The 24,208-nt window shown below is 36.5% G+C and overlaps 1 protein-coding gene and 1 long non-coding RNA gene across 2 annotated transcripts in view; both read right to left on the reverse strand.

The window, feature by feature from the left end:
• The window catches only part of GRSF1 (G-rich RNA sequence binding factor 1), a 34,157-nt gene extending 30,712 nt beyond the window's left edge, over positions 1–3,445 (reverse strand). The window contains exon 1 of the mRNA XM_011360509.2: positions 3,371–3,445. Within this exon, the coding sequence (XP_011358811.2) occupies positions 3,371–3,430 (60 nt within the window). The 5' untranslated portion in view covers positions 3,431–3,445. The remainder of the gene's footprint in view (positions 1–3,370) is intronic.
• A 1,332-nt stretch (positions 3,446–4,777) lies between these two features.
• On the reverse strand, positions 4,778–23,314 carry LOC111739970. Its single transcript, XR_002780423.1, has 3 exons — positions 22,867–23,314; positions 8,545–8,761; positions 4,778–5,215 (listed from the first exon to the last, which is right to left on the reverse strand). It is a non-coding gene; the product is annotated as an uncharacterized LOC111739970 (long non-coding RNA).
• Between the last annotated feature and the right edge of the window lie 894 nt (positions 23,315–24,208).

A 24,208-nucleotide genomic window follows, 5' to 3' on the forward strand; every position in this document is an offset into this window, starting at 1 on the left:
AGGCACTCTCAAATTCATCCTGTTTCCCTGCCTCACTTCTTTTTCCCTCACTCTTGCTTCCCTAGGATTGCACTTTCTTATAAAGTAGTAACATACACACTTCTGCTTCAGGCTCTGCTTTCTCACTAAGGCAAAGAGACATAAGGTACCTAACAACCAGATGCAATATATGGCCCTGATGTAGACATTCCAGCTTTAAAAAGATTTTGGGAAATAATTGGCAAAAAAAAAATGTATATAGGCTGGATTTTAGATGGTACTGAGGAATTAATTTTTAGATGTGATCATATTATACAGAAAATATTTTTTAGCACTATATACTGAGGTACTTAGAAGTAGAATGATATAGTTTAATTCACTTTAAAATACTTCTACTTGGAAAAAAATAAAGTGAATTAAGAGTGAAAAATTACAAGATGATTCTTTCTATATGGCTTTGTGAGGCTAGGCTAATGATATTAATCAGGGTCAAATTGTAATTAAAAAAACAGGAGGCCAATAATTGATGAAAAATAAATAAGATAATGCTCATTTTTATATATTTTACAGCTTTTCAGTTATATATTATAAGTCACAAATTAAGGGAAAATTTAGAAATTAAAGTTATTTTTCACATATATATACACACATATGTGTATTTATCTATCTATATATCTATATAAATATCATATTATCTGGAGCCCAGATAATTAAAGTGGCATACACAGTTATATCATAAATTTATAGAGAGGTAAGTGATTAAGTAATATTCATTTAGTTTTCCATAGGACCACACTTCCTTCTCTTGGACATAATACTATCAAAACTCTAAACAAAAACTAGAAAGAAAAAGGAACTAATCTAAACATACCACACTCATCTTTTCCCCTTTCACTTCTCACTTTCTCACCTTTTACTGCCAGTTGGTAAGGTCACAATTTTATTAATGTAAAATTGTGTACTTTACAGATATTTCAGCAGAAAGTGAGTTTAGATAATACAAAATGAGTAAGTCTTTTGTTTCCTTTTGGGGAAACTAATGTAAGCCAGTGAGCTGGAGTAAAGGTTTATTACTGCCTAAATCATGTCTGATTAGTGCTTAGTTACAAAATTTACATTTTTATCAGAATGAAAAGTAATAACCAGTTCAGAGTTCAAAGGAACAAGTACCTCAGCAATCTGTCTGAAGCTTATAAAGCATGAAAATGGGCACTTTTTTTTCCTTATTAGAATGCGTTTATTACTTCCTTATTCTTTCCCCCAAAGGAACACTGTTGTATAACTTTTGTTTATACAGAGACATGAAAATATAACTATGAGCACCCTCTTTTGGATTCAGAGTTTAGAGGCTTGCCTTGGAAATGAAGTTAGGTTGCTCTCCGTAAGCCTTAGTTTATTGGCCAACAGATAGCGCTTTATAGATGGAATTGATTTTTCTTTTTAATATTTGTATAGGCATCTTTTTAGACTTGGACACTTTCCGAATTTATAAAAACTAGAAGGAAAAAGAAAATAGGAAAGTATTTTTCTTTAAAGCACTACTTTAAGAACCTCGGCCACAAAGAAATAGGAAGCACTTCTACCTATTTAATTATAATGGCAGTTACTGTTTATTGTGTACTTATTCTCATAACAACCCTATGAGTTAAATATTGATCCCATTAGTTGCACTGGAAAACTAAGATGCAGTGAAATTAAGTGACATGACCCAAGCCCCATAGTTGGTAGAGTAGAGCAAGGACTTAAGCCAGATTTCTCACTCCAAAGCTTATTCTCTTCACACTATACTACATCCTAACACATGGGATTATGTTCTTTATTCATGAATGGCTCTGGTATTGCATGACATAACTTTATTCTTAAAAAGATTTAATAAGGAAGGTAATGAAAATAGTAAAAATTAAAATGTTTTCCAAGCACTTTCAAACTTTAACAAGAATTTTGAGTTTCATACATTTATAGTGTTTACCTCATCCATATTTTCATTCTTCAAGGTCAATTGAGGAGAGCGATAACAATTGTTGAGAACTTAATTCTAATGAGAATAATACCTATGCATAAGGTATGAAAATCTGCAGCTCCCTAAACAGATATCAGCAACTATTAGGTATTAACTTTTAAAACTTTGTAATATGAAAAAGCTAAAACATATGCAAAATGTTCGATAATTAACAACTTATGATCAATCTTGTTTCATTTTTCACATATTCCTACTTCTTCCCTCACCACCCATGACCAAATCATCTTAAAGCAAATTCCTAGATAATTTTATTAGTTGTAAGAGTGAATCTTTTCCAAATTAAAGAATTAGCAAGAATATCCCAATGCATATCATTGATTAAACAACACATTTTATGAAACCCAAGGTTTCAGCTTCAAGGTGTTCATAATTTTTTCCTATTTTCTCAAAGTCTGGAGGCTTATTTCTTGAGGAATGTCTTTCCTGGAGCTACTACAACAAATAACTCTGAGCAACAATTTTAACCACACCTCAATTTTCAGAGCAGTAACTGATAGTGGTTCTTTACTAATAACACTGTGAAGTTTTTGCTAGGCCACCTGTTGGACTGTTACAGCTAATCGTTACCAGTTTGTCTGAGTTCTGGCCAATAGAGGGTGAGCAGAAGTAATTTCTCTCATTACCAAGTCTTTTCCTTAAAGAAACTGGCATGCTTTCAACTTGTCCTTCTGGTTGGGATATGAAAGTGATGGTGGAAACAAGAGCACCAGATTGGACCCAGAGACAAAAGCTATATGTTAAAGATGGAATAGCTTCTTTACCAGCCCAGAAACACCTACCTCTGGACTAGGTGGAAGAGATATAAATGGCTCTTTTCTTTAGCCACTGTATTTTAGCTCTTTTTGTTACAACATGCGTAGATATAATTATAGATATAATTAACTAATATATCTATAAGATGTAAAGACTAAAACCAAATGATTAGTTTTTTAAAAAAAAATTTTATAAGCACTTTTAATGTTTACATAAGAAGACCCAAAATATCTAAGATCTTCAAGCACAGTGATTGTGCCTTATCATTTTTGTACTCCTAGAGATATACAAGTAGCTTAATACATACAATCAAGGATTGTTGGGCCTCCCTTAAATTTCTTTACCAACATCTTGTTAAGTCTTATAATGTGGACTAATCCCATGCTTATATCATTTCTTTCAAAAGAGAAACTAGTAGCCAGAGATGGCAGCAATGGCTTCCCTAAGATCATGTGCAAAAACAGAACTGAATTAGGAAAAAATGCCTGCTCCAGGTCTACTGCTGTTCCTTTACCACTGTTCTATAAACAGTCTTTGGCAATAAAACCAAAAATCACTCTCATCTGATAAAACAATAGAAAATATGCATGGCTACTCAATTCCAGTGCCTGACCTTACCTGGTTCTTCGTCATCTGACTGCTATGAGTCGATATTTTTAGAAACGTGAAATTTTCCATTTGAAATTTAGTTTCATTTGCCTAGACATGAATAAAAGATAGAGTTTGAGTTGCAGTAATATTGATACACTCCATCAATACAATACATGATTTTGTGAAAGCAATCTTGATATTAACTAACAGTAATGCCATTCCATTTTTAAAATCAAGGTGGTATTTCTTTCAGGCAGCTAAATAGGAACTTACAGTTTCATATTTAATACTAGCTGTGGTCCTCATTTTTCATTGACTTACTAAGCTGTTTTAGAAAGTAAAATTGAGATCGATGTTTGGGAGGGCTAATCCTAAGTAGACAAAACTCAGTTGATTATTGCTTGAGTTACTTGTCAATTTTTCAACAGTAAAACTCACATATTGAGTAGATATTATTACAAAACACACTATTTAGCAAAAGAATTCTATTAAATATATTGAAAAGTAAATGACCTGTTTTTCTCTTTTCAGTGTACCATTTGATAAGACGACTAATTTTGTCAGAAAAGAGAAATTCCGTTTTTGTTTTGCTTATATTTTATTATTTATAATAAACAAAGTATATTGGGTAATTTTTAAAGCCAGCAACTATAAACCATATATTTTGTTTAAGACAACTATAATAATTCATGTTTGCTGGGCTAGGTCATGACAATAAACTGCTTTTTGCAGAAATAAACCACTTCTAAGATATAATATTTTTCCATATAATCAGAGCATTAATTATTAAGGAAACTTTGATTAATTTCTTTTAGTGTCTAAATATATGAAATAGCTGTTTTAACACTGAAATGGACTTTAAGAGCACAAAGCCACAGGTAAGAGAAACAGTTTAACATTATTTCATAATAAGCTGAGTATAGAGCCATAGCTTCTAATGCCATCCTAAAAAGTGGGCTAGTAGAGTGTCTTCGAAGAATTTCAACCCTGTTTTTTTTTTTTTTTTAAATTAATCTCAGAACTTACTAAATACTGTAAAATAGATAAGTAAGGAGTTTCCCTTTGTGGTCAATATGTCTGGGGGTAGGGATGGAAGCAGTTTCCACCCAACAGGTTCTTCCTCTAACAAGTGTTTCTGAAAATCTATTCCCCCCTATCCTATCTACCAGAATGAAATCTACATGAATCAGCACTGCTGTTCTTCTTCCAGCCAAAGGTTAAGAAGATACTGTATCATATGTGGAGTACTGGGGCTCATGAATAACAGTTGGCTGAAATTTTTCCCACTCCACTTCCATCATCTGTTGAGAAAATTTGGTTCACTTGAAATAGTAGTGTTTGAATACCAATTAGACATCCTTTGTTATCTGTGCTTATGTTTTAGACAAAACAAACAAACAAACAAACAAACAAAAACCATCAACAATCCAGCCATTTATCCATGAGGACAAAGTAAATGCTTTATTTTCATAGTGTAGAAAAGTGAATTAAAAATTGAATATCAGCTCTGATGGTATGAAGAAATAACCTAAATCAGCAAGAGACAAGTAAATTATACTTTGAGATCTGAGAATCAAAATGGGAGAATCATAACATAGTAGTAAAAATTTATCTTATTTTAGTAAAATCTTTCATTACAGCTTCTTAAAAATCCCCTTTAAAATCCCTCATGGTTCACCACTGCTAATCAGATCAAGTTTAGATTACCCAGGCTACAAAATAGATCTTGGTTTGGTTCCAGCCAGATCTGAATAGCTTCAATCCTTACTGATCTGTTCTATACACTTATGCTCCAGCAGCACATTAGAAGACTCTTCTTATAATTTTCTTCTTTTCACATTATAAAAGGAAAACACAGTCCATAAGAAAATGCTGAAAAGAAAAAAATTAAAATTATTTTTATAATCTTACCAGTTAACAAAATGGTTTTACTTTAAAAATTAAGATATGGAGTCACAAACCAAGGAATGTAGGCAGCCTCTAGAAGCTAGAAAATACAAGGAAATGGATTCTCCCCAAGAGGCTCCAGAAGGAACATAGCCCTGGTGACACCTTCACTTTAGTTCAGTGAGACCCATTTTGGACTTCTGACCTTCGGACTGTAAAACAATAAATGTGTGTTCCTTTAAGCCACCAGGTTTGTGGCAATTTGTGAGAGCAGGAATAAGAAACTAATATAATACCTTATGAAATTTAAAGTACAGTAGAAAAGCAAAATATATGCTTATTTTGAAATTTATTTCAGCACTAAAATCCAATAATTAAATTTGGCTTCATATTTTTTGTGGCCTCATATTTGCATATTTGGGAAGTCTCAGATTGCTATAGAAATTGTACAGGCAGTATTTTATCATGGTCTTGGATTATAAATTTAAAATAAAATCTAATTATATAATGAGGCTGCACATCAACAAATGTTACCTCAATGGAGATAGGAACCATATTTGATTTTAGTTACTACTATACAGAGTATTGGGTACCTGTTAAGTACTTAATAAATATGCTTAGAATGAACTGAAATCAGGTTCTTAAACATTCTTCTGAAAAAAACTACGTAATACCCATGCACAGGTAATTACTGTGCTCTTTTGATTAGTAGAGAGAAGTGGGCTTTTCTCTACTGCCAAAGATGTAGGTGCATCTAAGCTCTCTGGCCCTTTTTGTGATACACGCATACACAAGAATAAATGATAAAAAGAAAAAAAGTTGTACTACAGAAAAGAAATGCTTAATGAAAGAATAAATCCTTCAAAAGGGCAATTACAAACAAGTATTTTAGAGCTCAGCAGCTTTTCTAAAGCTGTGATCTTCTCTCCTTTGGCAAGGTATATCCATTTATCATTTCAGCCATTTAATGCTGTTGAAGCAGTTTTATAGTATAGACATGCAGTGGTAGGCTCACTGAGCAGACCAGCGTGTCACTCCTTCAGGTGGATGAGTGCTAGCACTGAAAAATGTATTATAGCTTCCAGATTATTGCCATTCCAATGCCTCGCTGACTACTCAGAGAATCTTATTTTCAAGTCAATTGCATGAGCTAACACAAATAAAGCTATGTGAGAAGAAGCATTTTTCTGGGACTCTTATTAAATAAAATATGATAAAGAATCAAGAAATAAACAGAAAAAAATATTTTCTCACAAAAGATGTTACAGAATCTATGGATACTCATTCATTTCCTCCTAATTTTAGATGTAGTGCCAATAAGTTACTTACCTGGTATCCAGCATAGATAAGTAGTGATTTAGCAGCAGCAAGATGGCACTGCACGCTAACAAGAAAATAGCACCAAAAAAAAAAAAAGAGCTATAAGAAGTCATAAAGCATGGGCATTAGGAGCCAGCAGGAGATCATAGCAAAATTATCTGTGTAGCATAATAATTGCCCTTTTGAAGCATTTGTTCTTTCATTGGGACACCGATTCCATTTCAATAAATCTGATTCAAATATCAGCTTTACCACGTACTGGTGATCTCAGTTTCCCTATTGATACAATGGAGATAACAATAGTACTTACCACATAGTGGAAAGTATCAAATTAGATAAAGCAAGTAAAAAACAAAAACATACAAAAAAACCCCCACTACTTGGACATAGTAAATGTTAGTTTTTCTTTTATTAATTTTATCATGATTATGACCATTTACAAGTCATGTAATCTTAGGAAAGTTACTCAATTTCTCTGAAACTCATTACCCCAGCTCACCACATATGGCTGTAACAAAAATCAACTAAGGAAATATAAGTAGAAGCTATTTTTAATCTGTCAAATATTAAATATATTTCTAAAGGAACCATTACTGTTGGGACAATCTGAACTGTGGCACTGCCCGGGTAACACTGGAGATTCTCAGTTCTTTTCACTGTGGCAGAGACGATTCCATCACAGTGAGATTTAGAAGTAAGATTTATTAAAAGTATATTTTAAAAGGAGATAGGCCACACTAAGGAAGGCTGTAGCCCTGTGGAATTAGAGAGGTGAAAAGACAACAGAGTATACTCTAAGGGAGGAACTGGTTTTCAGAGAAGAGGGCTGTAACAATTCAGAATTGAAAAGGTCTGTATTATATTAGGGCCGCAATGGATGCTTACAAAGGCATTCCTAAGTGATTGGCACGTGAGGTCATTTTGACAGACACTTGGCTGCTATATAGTCTTTGCCTAATACACATGTGCTGCCCCAGAATTCAGTCTGTTATAATTAGATTCATGAACTTCCTGGCATAAACATGGTATTATAATGAGGCTGAGGCTGTGGGCAGGTTAGGGTAGTACCTTCTGCGCAAGTGTCTGTGGCCAGACTAAACCAGCTATAGGTTTATGGCCCTCCAGTCCTTTGTCTGTCAGGATGTAGGAGTGATCGATTCTTTAACTACAAATGGGGTGTTCCTTGGGCGGTCTCTGGGCTATCTCTGGTCTGGGCTTCCATTCCTTTGTTCCCCTGTTGTTCACATCTGTCTACCTACCTACCAGAACAAATCATCCTATTCCCTTTTGTAACCTGAAAGAGCTATACTGAAATGGAACAAAAAAGTAAAAATAAAAATAAAAAAGGTGGTAGTAGTCATAATTATCTTAAATCAGCAAAACTGCATTTACCTAATTTTATTCAGTCAATAATATTTATTAAGGAGCCTTGATATGCTGTGTGCTGGACCAAGCCTTGTTGGTCTTATTCTCCTCTTCTCAGTCTGATATAGAATAGTTCAAATACTTCAAACACGAATACTATAATGGACTGTAGAAGTAGGAAAGGAAGTACTATGAGGCGATAAATCAGAGAAATTATAGTTGAATTAAGTGGGTATTAAAAGCCCAAAAGGTATTGCCACTCTTTATGGGGAAGAAAATATTCTAGATGGGTATGGAGGAGTAAAAAGGCATGGAATGTTTGGGAAACTATGAAAAATACAAGTATGTACTGGGGAGGAAGTGAACAAGAGAGAGGAAGGAAGGAAGGAAGGAAGGAAGGAAGGAAGGAAGGAAGGAAGGAAGGAAGGAAGGAAAGAAGGACGGACGGACGGAAGGAAGGAAGGAAAGAAGGAAGGAGAGGCCTTGTATGGCTTGTTAAGGGGTTTGACCGATATTTGGAGTTAGGTTTTTCTTTGTTGCCAGAAATAAAAAAAAAAAAGTATTATTAAACAGGAGGCTTAAGAAAGATATGGAAGCTACTTTAGGTCAAATATCACAAAGTACAATACCTGTTTTTTAATTAGAACAGACTAAGCTGGGAGGCCACCTCCACCTCTGTGGGATACTCTTGTAGGTTCTCTATAGATTGAAGTGTCCCTGGCCCAGTGTAATCACCTCCAGAGTCAGTGCCCTCTGCAGAAGGATCCAATTTCTTTCTTCTTCAGTTTCTATAGTAAAACATAGGGCACTGAGTCCTACTGAAACCATACACAATAGCAGATTCTCCTAAAATAGGAAAAGGGAAGTGAATAACGAACAGTAAAAAAAAAAAAAAAAAATACACACACCACAAAAACAATTTTGTAAGCAGCAGAAGCAACAACAAAACAACCACAAAAAACAATACAGGATTTTAAATAGGCAATGACAAGATCAGAGATTCACATGTTCAACAGAAGATGGTTATAAAATAACTTAAATGATGCAAAAGAGGACACATCAAAAATAATTCTCCTTCCTACCTCTGATCCTCAGGTTGCTATTTTTCCTCCTCAATGACATTTTTGCTATTTTCTTGCAATAATCAAGAACACATTTGTTTCTATGTATTTTATCATTTTGGTTACTAGGTAGATGGGTTATTGTTTTTTATATATTAATTTTATGCTCAACCACTACAACAATTTCTTTTATTGCTTATAATAGTTTTTCAGTTGATTCTCATTGGCTGATCAATTTGCCTGTAGTGGTAGGCAGAATAATGACCCTCTCCCCCATCCCGCAATGTATCCACATCTAATTCCTGGAACCTGTGACTATTGACAGAGACTCTCCTTGACCAATTTCAGTCAGGCTCCTCTGAGCCATCTTCTCAACTAGGCCTTGACCTTTAGGCTTCCATGTTCATCTTTGCATTGCCCAGTTTTAGCAAGAATCCTGCCAAGTCAGTGTAGCCAGAAACCACACCTTTGATGATATCTAATCACTCTTGATATGTGATAAAATTCCTCATCCCTCACTATTCCGTAGCCTGCCTTTAGCAAGAATTCTGTTAAGTCAGTTTAGCCAGAAATCCCCTTTTACACTTGATGTTTCCTTCTTTTTAGTAATTTTCCATCCACTGATCCCCACCCTGCTCCTTGGCTATATATCCCCACTTGTCCATGTTATATTTGGAACCAAGGTCTACACTGAGGTCTCTTTCCCGCTATTGCAATAGTCCTAAATAAAATCTGATTTTACCTCTTTAACACAGCTCTTTGGTATTATGTTGTTACTTTATGTGGCAAAAAGGATTTTGTAGATGTTACTAAGTTTATCCTGGATTACCTGGATGGGCCAATGTAATCATAAGGGTCCTTAAAAGGTGGAATAGAGAGGTAGAAGAGTAAGAGAATGAGATGTGATGACAGAAGGTTAAAGTGATACAAGGCCATAAGCCAAGGACTGTGAACAACCTGTAGAAGGTGGAAAAGGCCAGGAAATGCATTCTCCCCTACAGCCTCAAAAAGGAATGGAGCCCTAGTGATACCTTGATTTTAGCTCAGTGAAATCCCATTTTGGACTTCTGATCTCCAGAACCGTAAAATAATAAATTTGTGTGTTTTAATTCACTAAATTTGTGGTAATTTGTTATAGCAACATAGAAAATTAGTAACCTAGTCTTTCTCTACCCTCCTGTATTTTTAAAAAATAGACTACTATATATTTTTTGTATCTTTGCTTTTTTCTCTGATATCTATAAAGATCATTTACAATCATTTCATACGGATCTGCCTCATTTATTTAACAGATGCAGAATATTCTTTGTATGTACATTTTTCCCTATTTAAAAAAATTGTGCTGTGGTCCTTTTCTTGTTGACTTACAAAAGCTGTTTATAAAGTGAAGAAATAAACACTACATTTGTAATATGTTCTAAATATTTCCTTCAATTTGTCAATTAAAAAATTTTGTTATATTTTTTCATTATTGGCAATATTTTTTCATTTATCGAGTTTATCAATATCTGCTGTCAATATCCGCGTGGGTTTGAATTCTGGAGTTATGTCAAGTTTGGAAAGGCTTTCTCCCTGATGGAATTACAAAAATTTTTTTCGATGTTTTTTCTAGATTCAATTTTCATGTTTAGATCTTTGATTCACTTGGCATTTAATTTAGTATAACAAATTAAACTAGGGACTTCAAGATTTTTCAGATGGCTATCCAGTTGTCTCATCACCATTTCCTGAATAATCTATTTTTCTTGCACTGACTTTATATTTTTGTCTATATTTGTTATTTCTATTCTCTTCCATTGATCTAGCTTTCTTTTCAAGTTTTTAAACACTGTAGCTTTGTAATGTTTTAATATCTGGTAGGCAATTCCCCCCAAGATTACTCTTATTTTTTAGAATTTTCCTGGCTAAAGTTGTCCATTTCAGCTTTTCTGAAAAACCTACCTTTTTAAAAAAATTTCCATCCTATGAGTATTTTTTATTGAGTAGAAAATTGCATTAAATTTATAGTTTAATTAGGGAGCACTGATGTTTTCATACAAAAGCGGTATCTTTCCATTTATTTTAATTAACCTTTTGATTTGTGCAAGAACACACTGTGTAGTGTGAAATGGCATTCATTTAGGCTTTGAAAGACATTATTAATCATGGAGAATAAGAGCAATCTGGCCAGGGGCCTCTGACTTGGCATGGGTAAAAGGTTTAGTTGGGTTATTGGCTAAGTCAATCAGTGTTCCCATCCTGGCAATTTGAATGACAAATGTAGAAATTATTTGCCACTTGGGGGCAGGACAGAAGAAAGAAAGTAGAAATATTTATTGTAGTCAGGCTATATCAATGGAGAGCATATCAAAGTCCATGAATTCTGCTGCTGGGTATTGCAGAGCTGTCCTGAGTCTAGAATCATTCACCAGGTAAAAAAAAAAAACAAAAAAAAAACTACGAACCTCCCAAGAAAAGATATCTTACAATTACATATCAGTTTACAAAGTGCTGTTACTAATACTACTGTCTCATTTAATCTATCAACAACCCAGTAAACTAATGAAATTCAGAGAGTTTTTCAGGCATCTAATTGATAAAGCAACTAACTTACAAGGTTGGATAATCTGAGGCCAAACTTTCATTAAAGGCATTGGATAACTTAGAGACAAATTTCTTTCAATGTCTTCTGGACATGGTTGGATGTGAATATGAAGTCCCAACTGCTGTAGTCAATCCACCACTAAGCAGAGGATGAACCAGATGCACTGAGAAAGGCAAAGTCAAGGACATTGTAGAGAAATGGAGCTGGAGCCACTGAACTAACATCTACTTGACACCTTCCCGATTTCTGAACTTCATTTCTGTGAACCATTAAATTTCCCCATTGTTTCAACCCGTTAAGGGTGTAGTTTTCTGCTGTCTTTAGCTGAAAACATACTAACGGGTATAGGATCAATTACGTTTTTCTATGCATTTAAAAGGCAGAGAATAGGGCCTTGGGGGGAGAGAAGAGCACCCCTGATTGGGGAGGAGGGGAACAGAGAAGTCTGGACAAAAGATGTCGCCTAGTCAGTTCAAGATTATATGTGCAGAGAAGGCAGAAGAAGAAAAAAATAGGTCAAAGAAAAATAAAGGTGAATTTCATGTACTTATTTGCTCAGCCCTTTCTAAGTTGTTATAACTTACAAGAATTATAATGACTTTTAGCTTTGATAGGAAATTTAGAGTGCAGTCGTAAACCTGCATATAAAAATAGTCATTTCTGACTTAGAATTAAATTTCAAATAGCACTGTCTCAAAGCAGTGTTTCTGAAACTTCAGTTTTTCTCTATAACATGTTTTGATTTGTCATAGGTAAGTATGTTTTTTTACCTAATGTTTTCCTGTAAATCGATTATCCTCAACCAGGTTGATTTTCCACCAGGAGGACATCTGACAATGTCTGGAGATATTTTTGTTTGTTATAACTGGGTGTGACTGGAATCTAGTGGATAGAGGGTGGGGATACTGCTAAACATCCTACGATACGTAGCACAGCCTCCCACACAAGTATTATCTGGTCCACAACGTCAGCAGTGCCAAGGGTGAGAAACCCTGATTTAAATCAGCTCATTTTCTCTTAAACTTCAAATAACTAACATTTTTGAGCAGCAGTATATTTTAAATATTGTTCTATGTGCTCAACATGCAATAGCTCATTGAATTCACTCATCAACCTATGTGGCAGATACTACCATTAAGCCTATTTTAAAAGTGAGGAAAATGAAAGTTAACTCACCCAAGGTCATACAGCTAGTAGCTTAACCTGGATAGTATGATGCTCGAGATCCTGAGCTTAACCAACAGGCTCTACTTTATATCACTATTACAAATGAAAACCAGTATCACATGCCTTATGTAGCAGAAGAACACATAAAGTCAATAAGAGTAAAATGTTATTAAGATCTAGCTAGATATTGTTGCCTGCTGAAGTCTTAATCTAGAGCCTGTGCTCTCTCTAAAAAAGGTGTTAGAAAGGTGTTAAAAGACATACCAGCACCAAACCAAGACTTTCTCCTTGACATAATCAGAAGAAAGTGAATTTAAAAGGTAATAACTTTCCTAATATGTGATTCAATACTATATAATGCTATGTTTGTGTAGCACTTACCATCCCAACTCTTCCATAATATACAGCCCTAGGGTATTTTTATTCTACATGAATTAGATAGACCTGGGTTCAAATTCTGGACCCACTACTTACTACTGGTGTTATATTAGATGTGATTTAATATTCTCATCCGTATAACTGGCAAAACATCTGCCTCATAGGGTTGTGGTGAGAGGTATATGAGATATAAAGAGTCTTGCAAGATTACTGGCAGGAAATTACACAACATAAATCAATATTAGTTCCCCTTATTTCCCAAAGATTCTGTGGTCTCTTTCCAGCACTAGCTTAGATTCTCATGTTTTCATGGTTATACAAGCGCTCTAAGAGCCAAGGCAGGACAGACTGCCACAGTTGGTTCCACAGTATTGCAGGGAACAAAGAACTGCTTTCAGTCCTGTTCAGAGAATCACTGAGTCCTCCTGGTAGGAACTGGCCTTTTGAGCCATGCTGCGTAGCCACCTCCCCCACCCTCACGCCCCATGTGGTTTGTTGATGGTCCAGGGAAGATTTATGGAAATTGCAAGCTTAACAGCTCTGTGACAGGGACACTAATAGATGGTAGGTCCCTGGAGGTTGCAAGAGGGAGTAAAACGGCTGGAGAGGAGAGGAGCGCTTTGTTCCTAGGAAGAGTTGTGGGTCCATTTTAATTTCTTTACACACATGCACACCTGCTCCAATTTTAGGCCGGCCATTTGGCCATGCAGTCATTGAGTTTATTGCTAAAGGCTGTACTTTAAATATTCACAGAACCTCCTATAGGACTGGATTTGTGATTCTGTGATATCAACTAAAGCAGAGTTCAAATGAACATTGGAACTACTGTCTGTCTGGTGGTCAGAAGACTTTTTGTCTTTATGCTGTGATTCCAGAATCTTCCCTACTTGATTCCTGATATTTTTATTCTTTTAAAATATTCCTTTAAATAAGCTTGAGATTTCATGCCACAATTAGGGATAATTAAAATGTAACTACAACTGGAGAATTAACACATTGACTTAAATTCAGAATATCTCCTATTAGAATGTAAACTTCTTGGGGTCAGGGATTTTTGTCTATTTTGGATCTTATTATATTCCCAATGCTTACATGACTGACTAGCATATAGTTAGTGCTTAATAAATATTTGTTGAATGAATGAATGAGAGCTCATATTAAGGTATAAATGGTCATAGCAGTGAACATTTCCTTTGTCTATACATGCATTTTTTCCTGTCTCTGAGCTTTCTTTACACATGCTTCACTATCTTTCTGCAATGCCTTCTCTCTGTCTCTTACTCCTCCATCATCACTTCCTCACCTGGAGAAAGTCTAATAACCCTTTAAGACTTTTTTTTTTTTTTGGTAAAACTCTCTTTGACTCTTATCTTTCTTCTCAAATTAAGTGACAGTTTCACTAGCTGGGTTCCTATGGCCCTTTACATATAATCCTATTATGAGAAGAATAATATTGTGCTGTGATTATGTTTATATGTCAGTCTCTGTCACTGTCACTAGAAATGAGCTCCTTAAAGGTTATGATGTTGTATATTTCTTTTGTATCCTCGCCATTAGCATGACAACTTGTTTATGGTAGATCTTTAATAAATATTACTGACTGACAACTGACTGCTTGAATCTTGCAAGTGGTCCTTTATCCTGCAGGGCTCCAGAAAGTATCAGATCCCTTATGAGGAGCGCACTACAAGATCACTTCCTTTTAAAACTCTATTTTGATGGGCAGAAGACCTGGCTATTTCTCCAAAGAGGAAATACAGATGGCTACTAGACATATGAGAAGATGCTCAAGGTCACTAATCATCAGAGAAATGCAAAATAAAACCACAATGAGATATCATCTCACACTTTCAGAATGGCTATCATCAATAAATCAAAGAATAATAAGTGTTGGCGAGGATGCAGAGAAAAGGAAACACTCATGCACTGTTGGTGGGATTGCAAATTGGTACAGTCACTGTGAAAAACAGTGGAGGCTTCTTGAAAAATTAAAAATGGATATACGTTTCATGTCCTGGAAGCAACCGAAGTGTCCTACGATAGATGCTTGGCTAAAGAAGCTGTGGTACATATATACAATGGAATATTACTCAGCCTCAAGAAGAGATGAAATACAGCCATTTGCGACAACATGGATGGAACTCGAGATAATCATGCTAAACAAATAAGCCAGACAGAAAAAGTTGAAAATTACATGATATCACTTATATGTGGGATATAAACCTAAAAGCAACAAAGGAACAGGACAAATAAACAGAGACTCATGGACACGGACTATAGACTAGTGTTTACCAGAGGATAGGGGGTTGGGGAGGAAGGGGGAAGTAGATGGGGTAAAGGGGTCAAACATATGGTAGCTGAAGGAAAGTGGACTTTGGGTGGTAAATACACAATAGAATACATAGATGTTAAATTATAATGTACACCTGAAAATTATATAATTGCATTAACCAATATTACCCCAATAAATTTAATTTAAAAAATAGATATGCCTTTTGACCCAGCAATTGCACTTCTGGGTATTCAAAAAAAAAAAAAACCACCCCAAAACAATAATTCATAAAGATCTATGCATCCCTATGTTCGTGGCAGCATAATTTACAATAGCTGGGATATGGAAGCAACCTAAATGCCCATCAATAGACATGGTTCATATATATAATGGAATTTTACTCAGCCTTTAAAAAAATGAAATCCCATCATTTGCAACACATGGATGGGCCTAGAGTTACTATGCTAAGTGAAATAAGTCAGATAGAGAAAAATAAATACCATATGATTTCACTTATATGTGGAATTTAAGGAACAAAAAGAATAAACTAATCAAAAACAGAATCACACATATAGAGGACAATGTGGTGATGGCCAGAGAGGAGGGTGTTAGGGGGCTGGGAGAAAGGAGTGAAGGGTTAAATAAGTACAAATTAGTAGTTGATAGATGGTCACAGGGATGGGGGAGTAGAGCATAGGGAATGTAGTCAACAGTAATGTAATGGCTATGGGCAGAGCCAGAGGAGAGAAAGAGCAATCAGGGGGATCATTTCATAAACTATATAAATGTTTAACCAATGTACTGTATACTTGAAACTAATAATAAATTTTTTTTTAAAAAAAAGCTCTATTTTGGATAGGAAATTTTGCCCACTATGGTTTTATTTTATTAAATCCCTTTATCCTGTACTCAAATGTAATGATTGGTGTGGAAACACAGAGTACAGCCTATAAATAAGGGATCTGAAAATACTTGGTCAAATTTCAAGGTAAGATTGATTACCGTGGACTTCTCTACAGATGTTTCCCGGTTGCCCTCATGCCATACAGATCTTAAAGATGGTGATAGTTTGGGAGGGTTGGAATATTTTTCCTGAGGAAAAACAAATGGTTTGACTGTCTGAGACTAGAGTCCTGTTGGTGAAGCACAGGGGAATTACATTGTGTAAAGCTGTATCTCATGTCTCCAGCTATAAGAGGATTGTGGCCTGCTCAGGTTGCTAGGGTTGTAACTAAAACAACTATAGAAAACATGAGAGAGATGCCAAGAAGAGGGTGTGGTAATGAGCAAGAGCAAGAGAGAATAAATGGCCAAGACTAGGGACTGCCTAGGATCCCTGGAGTCCAGTGGTCATATAGGCAGGGGTTCAAGACCATATTGGCAGGTCTGACTTCACATTTCGTTATTTACATTGATGTAAACTCTGAAGTGCTCATACCTGATCCTTTTCATTCATCTATTCTACTTTAATTTACTCTAAGGGAATGGGGGTGGAGGAAGCTGCCTAAGTATCTAGGGCACAACCCAAGGGCTGTAGCTCTTGAGAACAGGCACTATTTAATTAAGCCAACTGTGAATTTGTGTGGGTGAAAGTAACAGCTGCTGATTCTTAGGATATTTTTAAGTGGCAGCCAGTTGGGATACTCTCTCTGTCTATATATGGTCTTTCACACAAAAGAACCTTGGTGGAGATAGGTGGGCTAAAAACATGAACGCCTTGAACCTACATCCTCATCTCTTGGTCTTTGACAGCACATCTGCAGCCTGTTCTCTGGGAAACTGAAGCAAGGTTAAAAGTTAAGCCGCTCATCTGACCTACTCCCTAGTGACTTCTCCATCCCCCACTCCCCAAACCCCACATTGTTGCTAGGTTTTTCTGAGATTAATGGAGAGACTTATCTGTTTGGTCCCCAAATACTTTCCAGCTGCTTAGTTACCACTCTGGTGCACGACATGCACTCTAGGCAAACAAACTTTTAAGAGCACAGCAGATTGAAGCAGCAAGGAAGCCTAGCAGATTAACCCCCTGAGCCCATATGCTATATGAAGCAAACCAAAACACAGCTGGTGGAATTAATTTTAGGCTTTCTGACGTTGGCAATGTCCTATCAAATCAAGAAAAACAGTTTTGAATAGGCTCAAAAAGGACTCGGCCTCCTTCTTTTTTCCATGCACCTGACTGGAAAAGTGACTAGATGGTTTAAATTTAATGGGAAAAACGATTAATTACAGATAGTCGTAAACTCAATAGAGTAACATTTATTCAACATTTATTAACCAAGTGCAAGGTCCTTGCAAGAAATATTTTTTGACTTTTGTCCTATGGACTAAGAGCCTCAAAATTATACTGTAAGTAGAACCTTCTGAAAAGTTCTAAAAAACTGCCTTTTCAAAAACAAAATCAGTATTTATATTGCAGTGCTTCAAAACACCAAAAATAGGCTGGCAATGACCAGCAGGGAAGTAGTTTTATTAAATTATGCTACTTATAAATATAACAGGAATTTAAATGCAAGGAGTAAATATATACTATGCTCTGAATGCACAAGATCCGATTCTCTGGCCACCAAAATAGTGAGGTCCCTGCAATGTACACTCAGACACAATATGGACCTGTCCTTCCTGATACAGATCCAATTTCTAATTTTGCTTTTGTTTGATTGCCTGTATTTTCCAGTGACCTCTAGGATTCATGATGGCAGGGATTATATCCTTGTTTTTTTTTTTTTTTTTTTCCTGCTTACAGAGGCTCATAGTAGATACTCTTTGAATGACTAAATGAATGACTTTCACCTCATGACCCCTTTAACTCAATCATTCTTTTGCACAAACCTCACCTTCAAAAGAAAAAACAGCTTGAAAGGAAGAGTATTGGATTAGGTTTGAGATCAGTGGAAGATTCCTTCTTCCATTTTAACATGTTAAATAAGCGCTATGTTTTTATGCTTTATGGCTTTCAGTGATAAATGAATGCATTGAGAGACACCAAGCTTCATGAACCAACCTCTCATGCTTCCAATATTTTCTATTATTTTAAAATAATATATCCTTGAGAAGCATTTATAACCATACATTGGTTTGTTTTTAATGCAGGAAAATATAGATTTTAAAATCTAAAGAGCATAGATAAGGGACAGGTTGAACGGCTAACTATGTTAAGTTGGGATTATGTCACATGCCAAAATTCATTTAGAATATATTCATTTTAATTTAGGTAATCCTAGGAAATGGGGAAGGTAAATGGACTTTATTGAATTAAGATTGTATTTACTAGCTACGTGTTCTTGAGCAAATTACAAACATAACCTTTCATCATTAGTTTCCTCATCTATAAAAGGAGAAAAATAACAGCTAATATCAACCTAATGAGGCAGTATAAGGGATAAATGAAATAGAGATAAAATAAATAAAAAGCTTAGCAGAGTGATTGGCCCATCAAAAATAGTCAATAAAGGGTAGCCAAAAAAAAAATAGTCCTATGCAATACATTACTTTGATGGAATAATTACATCAATCTAGATATTACATAACCAAAATACTTCTGCACAATAGAATGCATTTCATCAGGTTACTAAGGATTTGTTGCCCAGGTACACTTTTTCTAGTATTTATTGTTCACATATCTATTCTTTCAGAGTCAGATCACACTTCTGAATCAGACAAGAACAGCTACTCAAGAAATACTGAGGCCCAGATTTAGCCACGGGGTTTGAATTCAACATTTCTTCTCTCTAGCATTAATAGCATTTGCTTTAAGTTTAATAGGTATAAAAACACCTTTATATATAGGCAGAAAAAGCTAGCTAATGTGTAGGTAAGGGAAAAACTCTCTAGTCCAAAAAAATGACCTTCTATATCAGCAAATTTAAAATCCACATCATAAATGACATTTCTAGGCCTTTTCAAAAGGAAACATGCTATTTGTTTTTATTATGGAAAATTTCAAAACTAAACAAAAGTAGACAGCACAGTATAATGATCCTCATACACTCATCACCTGGCTTCAATAATTATCAACTCATGGCCAATCTTATTTCATCTGTACTCCTACTTCCCCCTTCCACATTATTCTGAAGCCAATCCCTGGCATATTATTTCATATGTAATTACTTCAGTTCATATTTCTAAAAAATAAGGGCTTTAAAAAAAACGACATCATCACCACAATTAATAATCAGTCTGTAGAACATTTGTTATTGTTCTTTCTCAGATTGCTTGTTTGAATCAGGATGCATATGGGTCCACGCATTACAACTGATTGATATCTCTTGTTTCTTTCAACCTCTAGGTTTCACCTTCAGTTCTATTTTTTCTTTGCAATTCATTTGTTGAAGAAATTGGGTCCTGTATAGTTTACCCACAGTTTGGATTTTGCCCATTGCATTCATGTGGTGTCATTTAACATATTCTCTACTATATTCTTCTGTTTCTTGTATTTCCTATAATTTAGTAAATTTGATCTAGAAGCTTAATCAGATTCAGGTTCTCTTTTGTTGGCAAGACTTTCTTCACAGGTGATGACACAGTCTTCCATTAGGATGCACATAAAATGTGACGGTCTCTTGTGATACTAGCAGCCATTGATGATCGATACCCAGACCCATCTATTAGGGGCTGCAAAAATGGAGATATTCTAATAATAATTCAATCATTCCTACTTCATTTTTTAAAAACTAAATTCTATAAGGAGAAAATTTCCCTTCTCTACTATTTAGAAACTTGGCTTTAATTGGTATTATTTTATCTGTGAAGGGAACATAATAATTAACACATTGAAAGTGATTAACTTATCTGATAAAAAAGTACGATGAATCATTTTCTTTAAGGTTGTAGAGGAAAAGAGAATATAAATACAACTGGAGGAGAAGAGGTAAATGGTAATCAGAAATCTAAGGTATCTGGGAAGAGATGTAAAGAAAGAAGAAACACAGATGTTTAAAGGTAGCACTTTGCTATGTCTATTCTTATCTGGCATAAAATTCCTGTTTGGAAGCCCATCTGTGGCTTCAAATACTGTTTATTTACTGAGAGCTCTTGCTTTAATACCTCTAGTTCAGATCTCTCCCTAGTCATTGCACAGTAGTCAAAACTCTACCTGACATCACTAATTCGATGTCTACAAAACATCTCAAAGTTAACATATAAGATGGAACTTTTAGTTTACCCCAGAATTGTGACTCATATCTTCCTTATTTCAATAAATGGCAGCACCATCTACCAGCTGCTAAAGCAAAAACAAAATCAAACCAAACAAACAGGAGTAATCTTTGACTCCTTCCTTTCCCCAACCCCCAAAATCAGTCACCAAGCACTGTTGGTTTACCTTAAAATTAATTTCTTTTTTATATTATTAACGACACTACGCTAAACCAAATCACAACTGTTGAGAAACAACTGGATTATTCTAATATCCTATCTTACCTTCTGATGTGTTGGCTCCCTCTAGTTCATTCTCCACAAGAAGAGAGTGATCTTTCTAAAAGTTAATCAGGGATCATGAGCTGATAATTGTTGAAGATGTGTGATGGAATCATTGTACTAATTTCTTCCCCTTTGTATATATTTGAAAATTTCCAAATTAAAAAAATAGAATGTTATTCAGATTATTTTATCTTCCCTCTTATTTTACTTTTCCGCTGAATTTTCAATGTTTTCAAAATAAAATTCAAATGTCTTGCATAGGCCTCTGAGCCCTAGTGTGCCCTGCCTACATGATACCTTATCTGATGTCACTCTTCTTGCTCACTCTGCCCAGGCCATAACCTGTCACCTCTAAGAGCGCTTTAAGCTCTTTCTTATCTTAGAGCATTTGTACTTGTTATTCTCTCGACCAGAAAATGCTCATCCTCTAGCACTCTGATAGCCTGGCTCCTTCTTTTCGTTCAGGTTTCATCAAAAAATATCACCTCCTTAGGCCTTTTTAAAGCACTTAATCTAAATTAGATCCTCTTCCTTCACCATTACTCCTTATCACATTATTCTGTTTATTTCATATCTTACCACAATTTATAAATATCATGTTTGCTTATATATATAAATATACTTATTTGTTATGACAAGAAAGTAACTCAAACGAATATGTAAAGATATTTGAGGGCATATACCCAGTTACATTCTATCTACTCATGGCATAATTCCAATATTTCTAATATAATTCCAATTTTTTAAATTGGTGGATAGAATACAAATTTTAAGAATTTTTCTTCATAAAAAAGATTTATAAAAATATAATTTTGATTAGGAGAGTAACTTCTTGAAATTTTAGAGAGTTGTATAAAATGTGAATTGGTGAAAGAGAAATTAGAATTAGAAATGTCTATTTGAATATACCTTTGCTTTGATTATAGATTTCTCAATGTTTTTGAAGTGCTAAATAATTTTAAGCGACAGTCATTGTTTGACTTAAATGACGAACCTCTGGAAATATATTCTGTATTATGAACATAACACCGCTGTAATTTTTAAGACCAATATATTTACATTTTATCAGCTATTAATTTTAGGAAGCTGTCTTAGTGGTACGATAAAAACTCATCAGGTATTTTTGCAGATTCTCTCCTCTTCCAATCGTTTTGATTCAGTGTCATAGGATTCATCTAAACTGTGTTAGACCGAAAGCAAGGCTACATAAGCCAGCCTACCAAATCAGGGAGCGGATGAGAACTGACTGCCAGTCATTTGAAGAATGCCCTTGGCATGACAGAATTTTAAAACAGGAAGATATCTTAGAGATCATGTAATAATCCAAAGCCCTTATTTCAAAGGGGGTGAAACTGCTGTTCTAATAGGTTAACTGACTTACTCTTTCCAAACATAATTTCCTAAGCTGGTAATTCAACTTTTACTTTCAGAAGACCCTTAAAGAATTACATAGTAAGTTAATACAATATCAAGTTCTGGAACACAGGGCTTTTGTATCATAAACCTATTATTTTTATTATTTTAAGATAAATCCTCCTTTGGCCTCCTTTCCTGCATCTCCGAGCCTTTAAGCCTTCTCAAATTATCCTAGTGACCTCTGCTGTTGTTATGATTGTGTCAAGATTTCAATATTTTCTTGTTTTTAAAAATGGTTTGATTTACCAAAACGTCAAACTAATAGTGAATAAATTCAATAGAATACATTTCACATTGGCACCTCCTTCAAGTCTGTTTAGCCTAAGGTGGGTTAATAGCTGCACATAAGTTTTGTTCAAGTCTTTGAAAAACTTGTGGATTTGATGGGTGTTGTGAGTAGAGATGATAGACATCTCTTATGTAAAATAAATGGGTACCGAAATGGATAATGCTGTGAAAGGATGATCATCAGAGGCAACGCTGATTAAGCATTTATGGGGCCCAAGTCCATGGTAACCATTAGGCACTCTGATGTACAAACCATTCTAGAATCTAGAAACGATTCAGTCTCCCTCACAGAGGAACTTGCATTTCACATAGTTAAGGGGCCCAGGGCAAGGCTTTATAATCCATTTAAGAATGCTCCACATACCTTGACTATGTCACCACAGCAGTTTTTCCAGCTGCTGATGACAGCCCAACTTGCCTGTTCAGACAGTGATGGACCCCGTCTCCTAGTTCAGGGTTTTAAACTATGACCATAAAACGACATGGACTTTGAAAACTCATTTAGATCCTTTCCTCTCTTCTGGCAGAACCACATCCAAACCATTCCAACCTCTCTCCAGTTTTTATGTACTGGCAGAGAGACTCCGTAATCTTTCATCATCCTTTGCTGGGCACTCACAATGGGCAGAATTCTGGTGGCAATTCCACCCCTCACTGCAGGACCCTGACATCCCGGAGTTGAAGCCCCACTTCCTTCCGGTCGGCTGGAGCGCTCTGGCGCATCCCACTAACCGGGTGGACAGGCCTCCACCCGCCCGGTAGCCCCTGCGAACCCGCGGGGCAAGGCCGGGTGCTGCAGAGGTGTTGAGAAAGTGAGGGGTCGGCAGCTGCAGGCCGAGGGGCGGAGTGGGCGTGTGTCGCTCTCGCGAGAGTTCGCGGGTGGGGGCTGCAGGGGGCTAGAGAGTAGGAGGCGAGGGGTGCAGCGTGGCGGCCTCTGCGGCTGTTCTCCGCGGGCAGGAGAGCGGCCTTTCCCCGCCTCCCTTTCCTTCCCCTCCCATTGAGTGATTCGAGCGGTGCGCTTCCCACTTCCGCCCCCTCTGCCTGCCTCTGGAACTAGAGACGCCGAACAAGTTGCGGCCGCCGAACAGCCGGCTCTCCCCTTCTTCTCCTCATCTTTGCTCTCTCCTGCCCTTTTTCTCCTTTCCTCTTCTCTGGCCGCCGTCGCAGCCGCTGTCGCCCCGAGGCCTCGCGACCGCCGAGCCCGCAGCCCACGCCGCGGCCGACATGAGCTTCTTGTTGTGAGTAGCCAGGCCCCGCGCGCGCGTCGGCTTTGTTCAGGCGACCTGGGCCGTGGGCCCCTGCCCGCCTGGCCCGCGTTCGCACACAGCAGGTCCCCGGGAACCTGCCCCGGCGCTCGCGTTGCCTGACCGCTGCCGCCTTCCCTCCCGCTTCCAGCACGCGTGGCATCCCCCCAGCACCCAAGGAGGCTCTTTTCCCCTGGACCCCAAGTCCCGACCCACCCCGGTGCCTGCGTCCGCATTTCTCCATTCCAACCTCTCCCTTCACTCTTTTGGGCGTTTGTTTGCACGCTCTGCATAGATACCTCCTACTCTCCGGCATGACCCATATCCGATGCGTACCCGGTCGCCTGTCTATGTCTCGCCTGCGAATTGCTTTTTTTCTGGCTCCCAAGCACAGAAGAAGAGCGTTGTACTTCCCCCCGTCACTCTAGGACCCTTTTAACTTCCCTGTTAGGTTTTAGGAGT

The sequence above is a fragment of the Pteropus vampyrus genome, unplaced genomic scaffold (genome assembly GCF_000151845.1).
Source record: "Pteropus vampyrus isolate Shadow unplaced genomic scaffold, Pvam_2.0 Scaffold56, whole genome shotgun sequence".
NCBI lineage: Eukaryota > Metazoa > Chordata > Mammalia > Chiroptera > Pteropodidae > Pteropus > Pteropus vampyrus.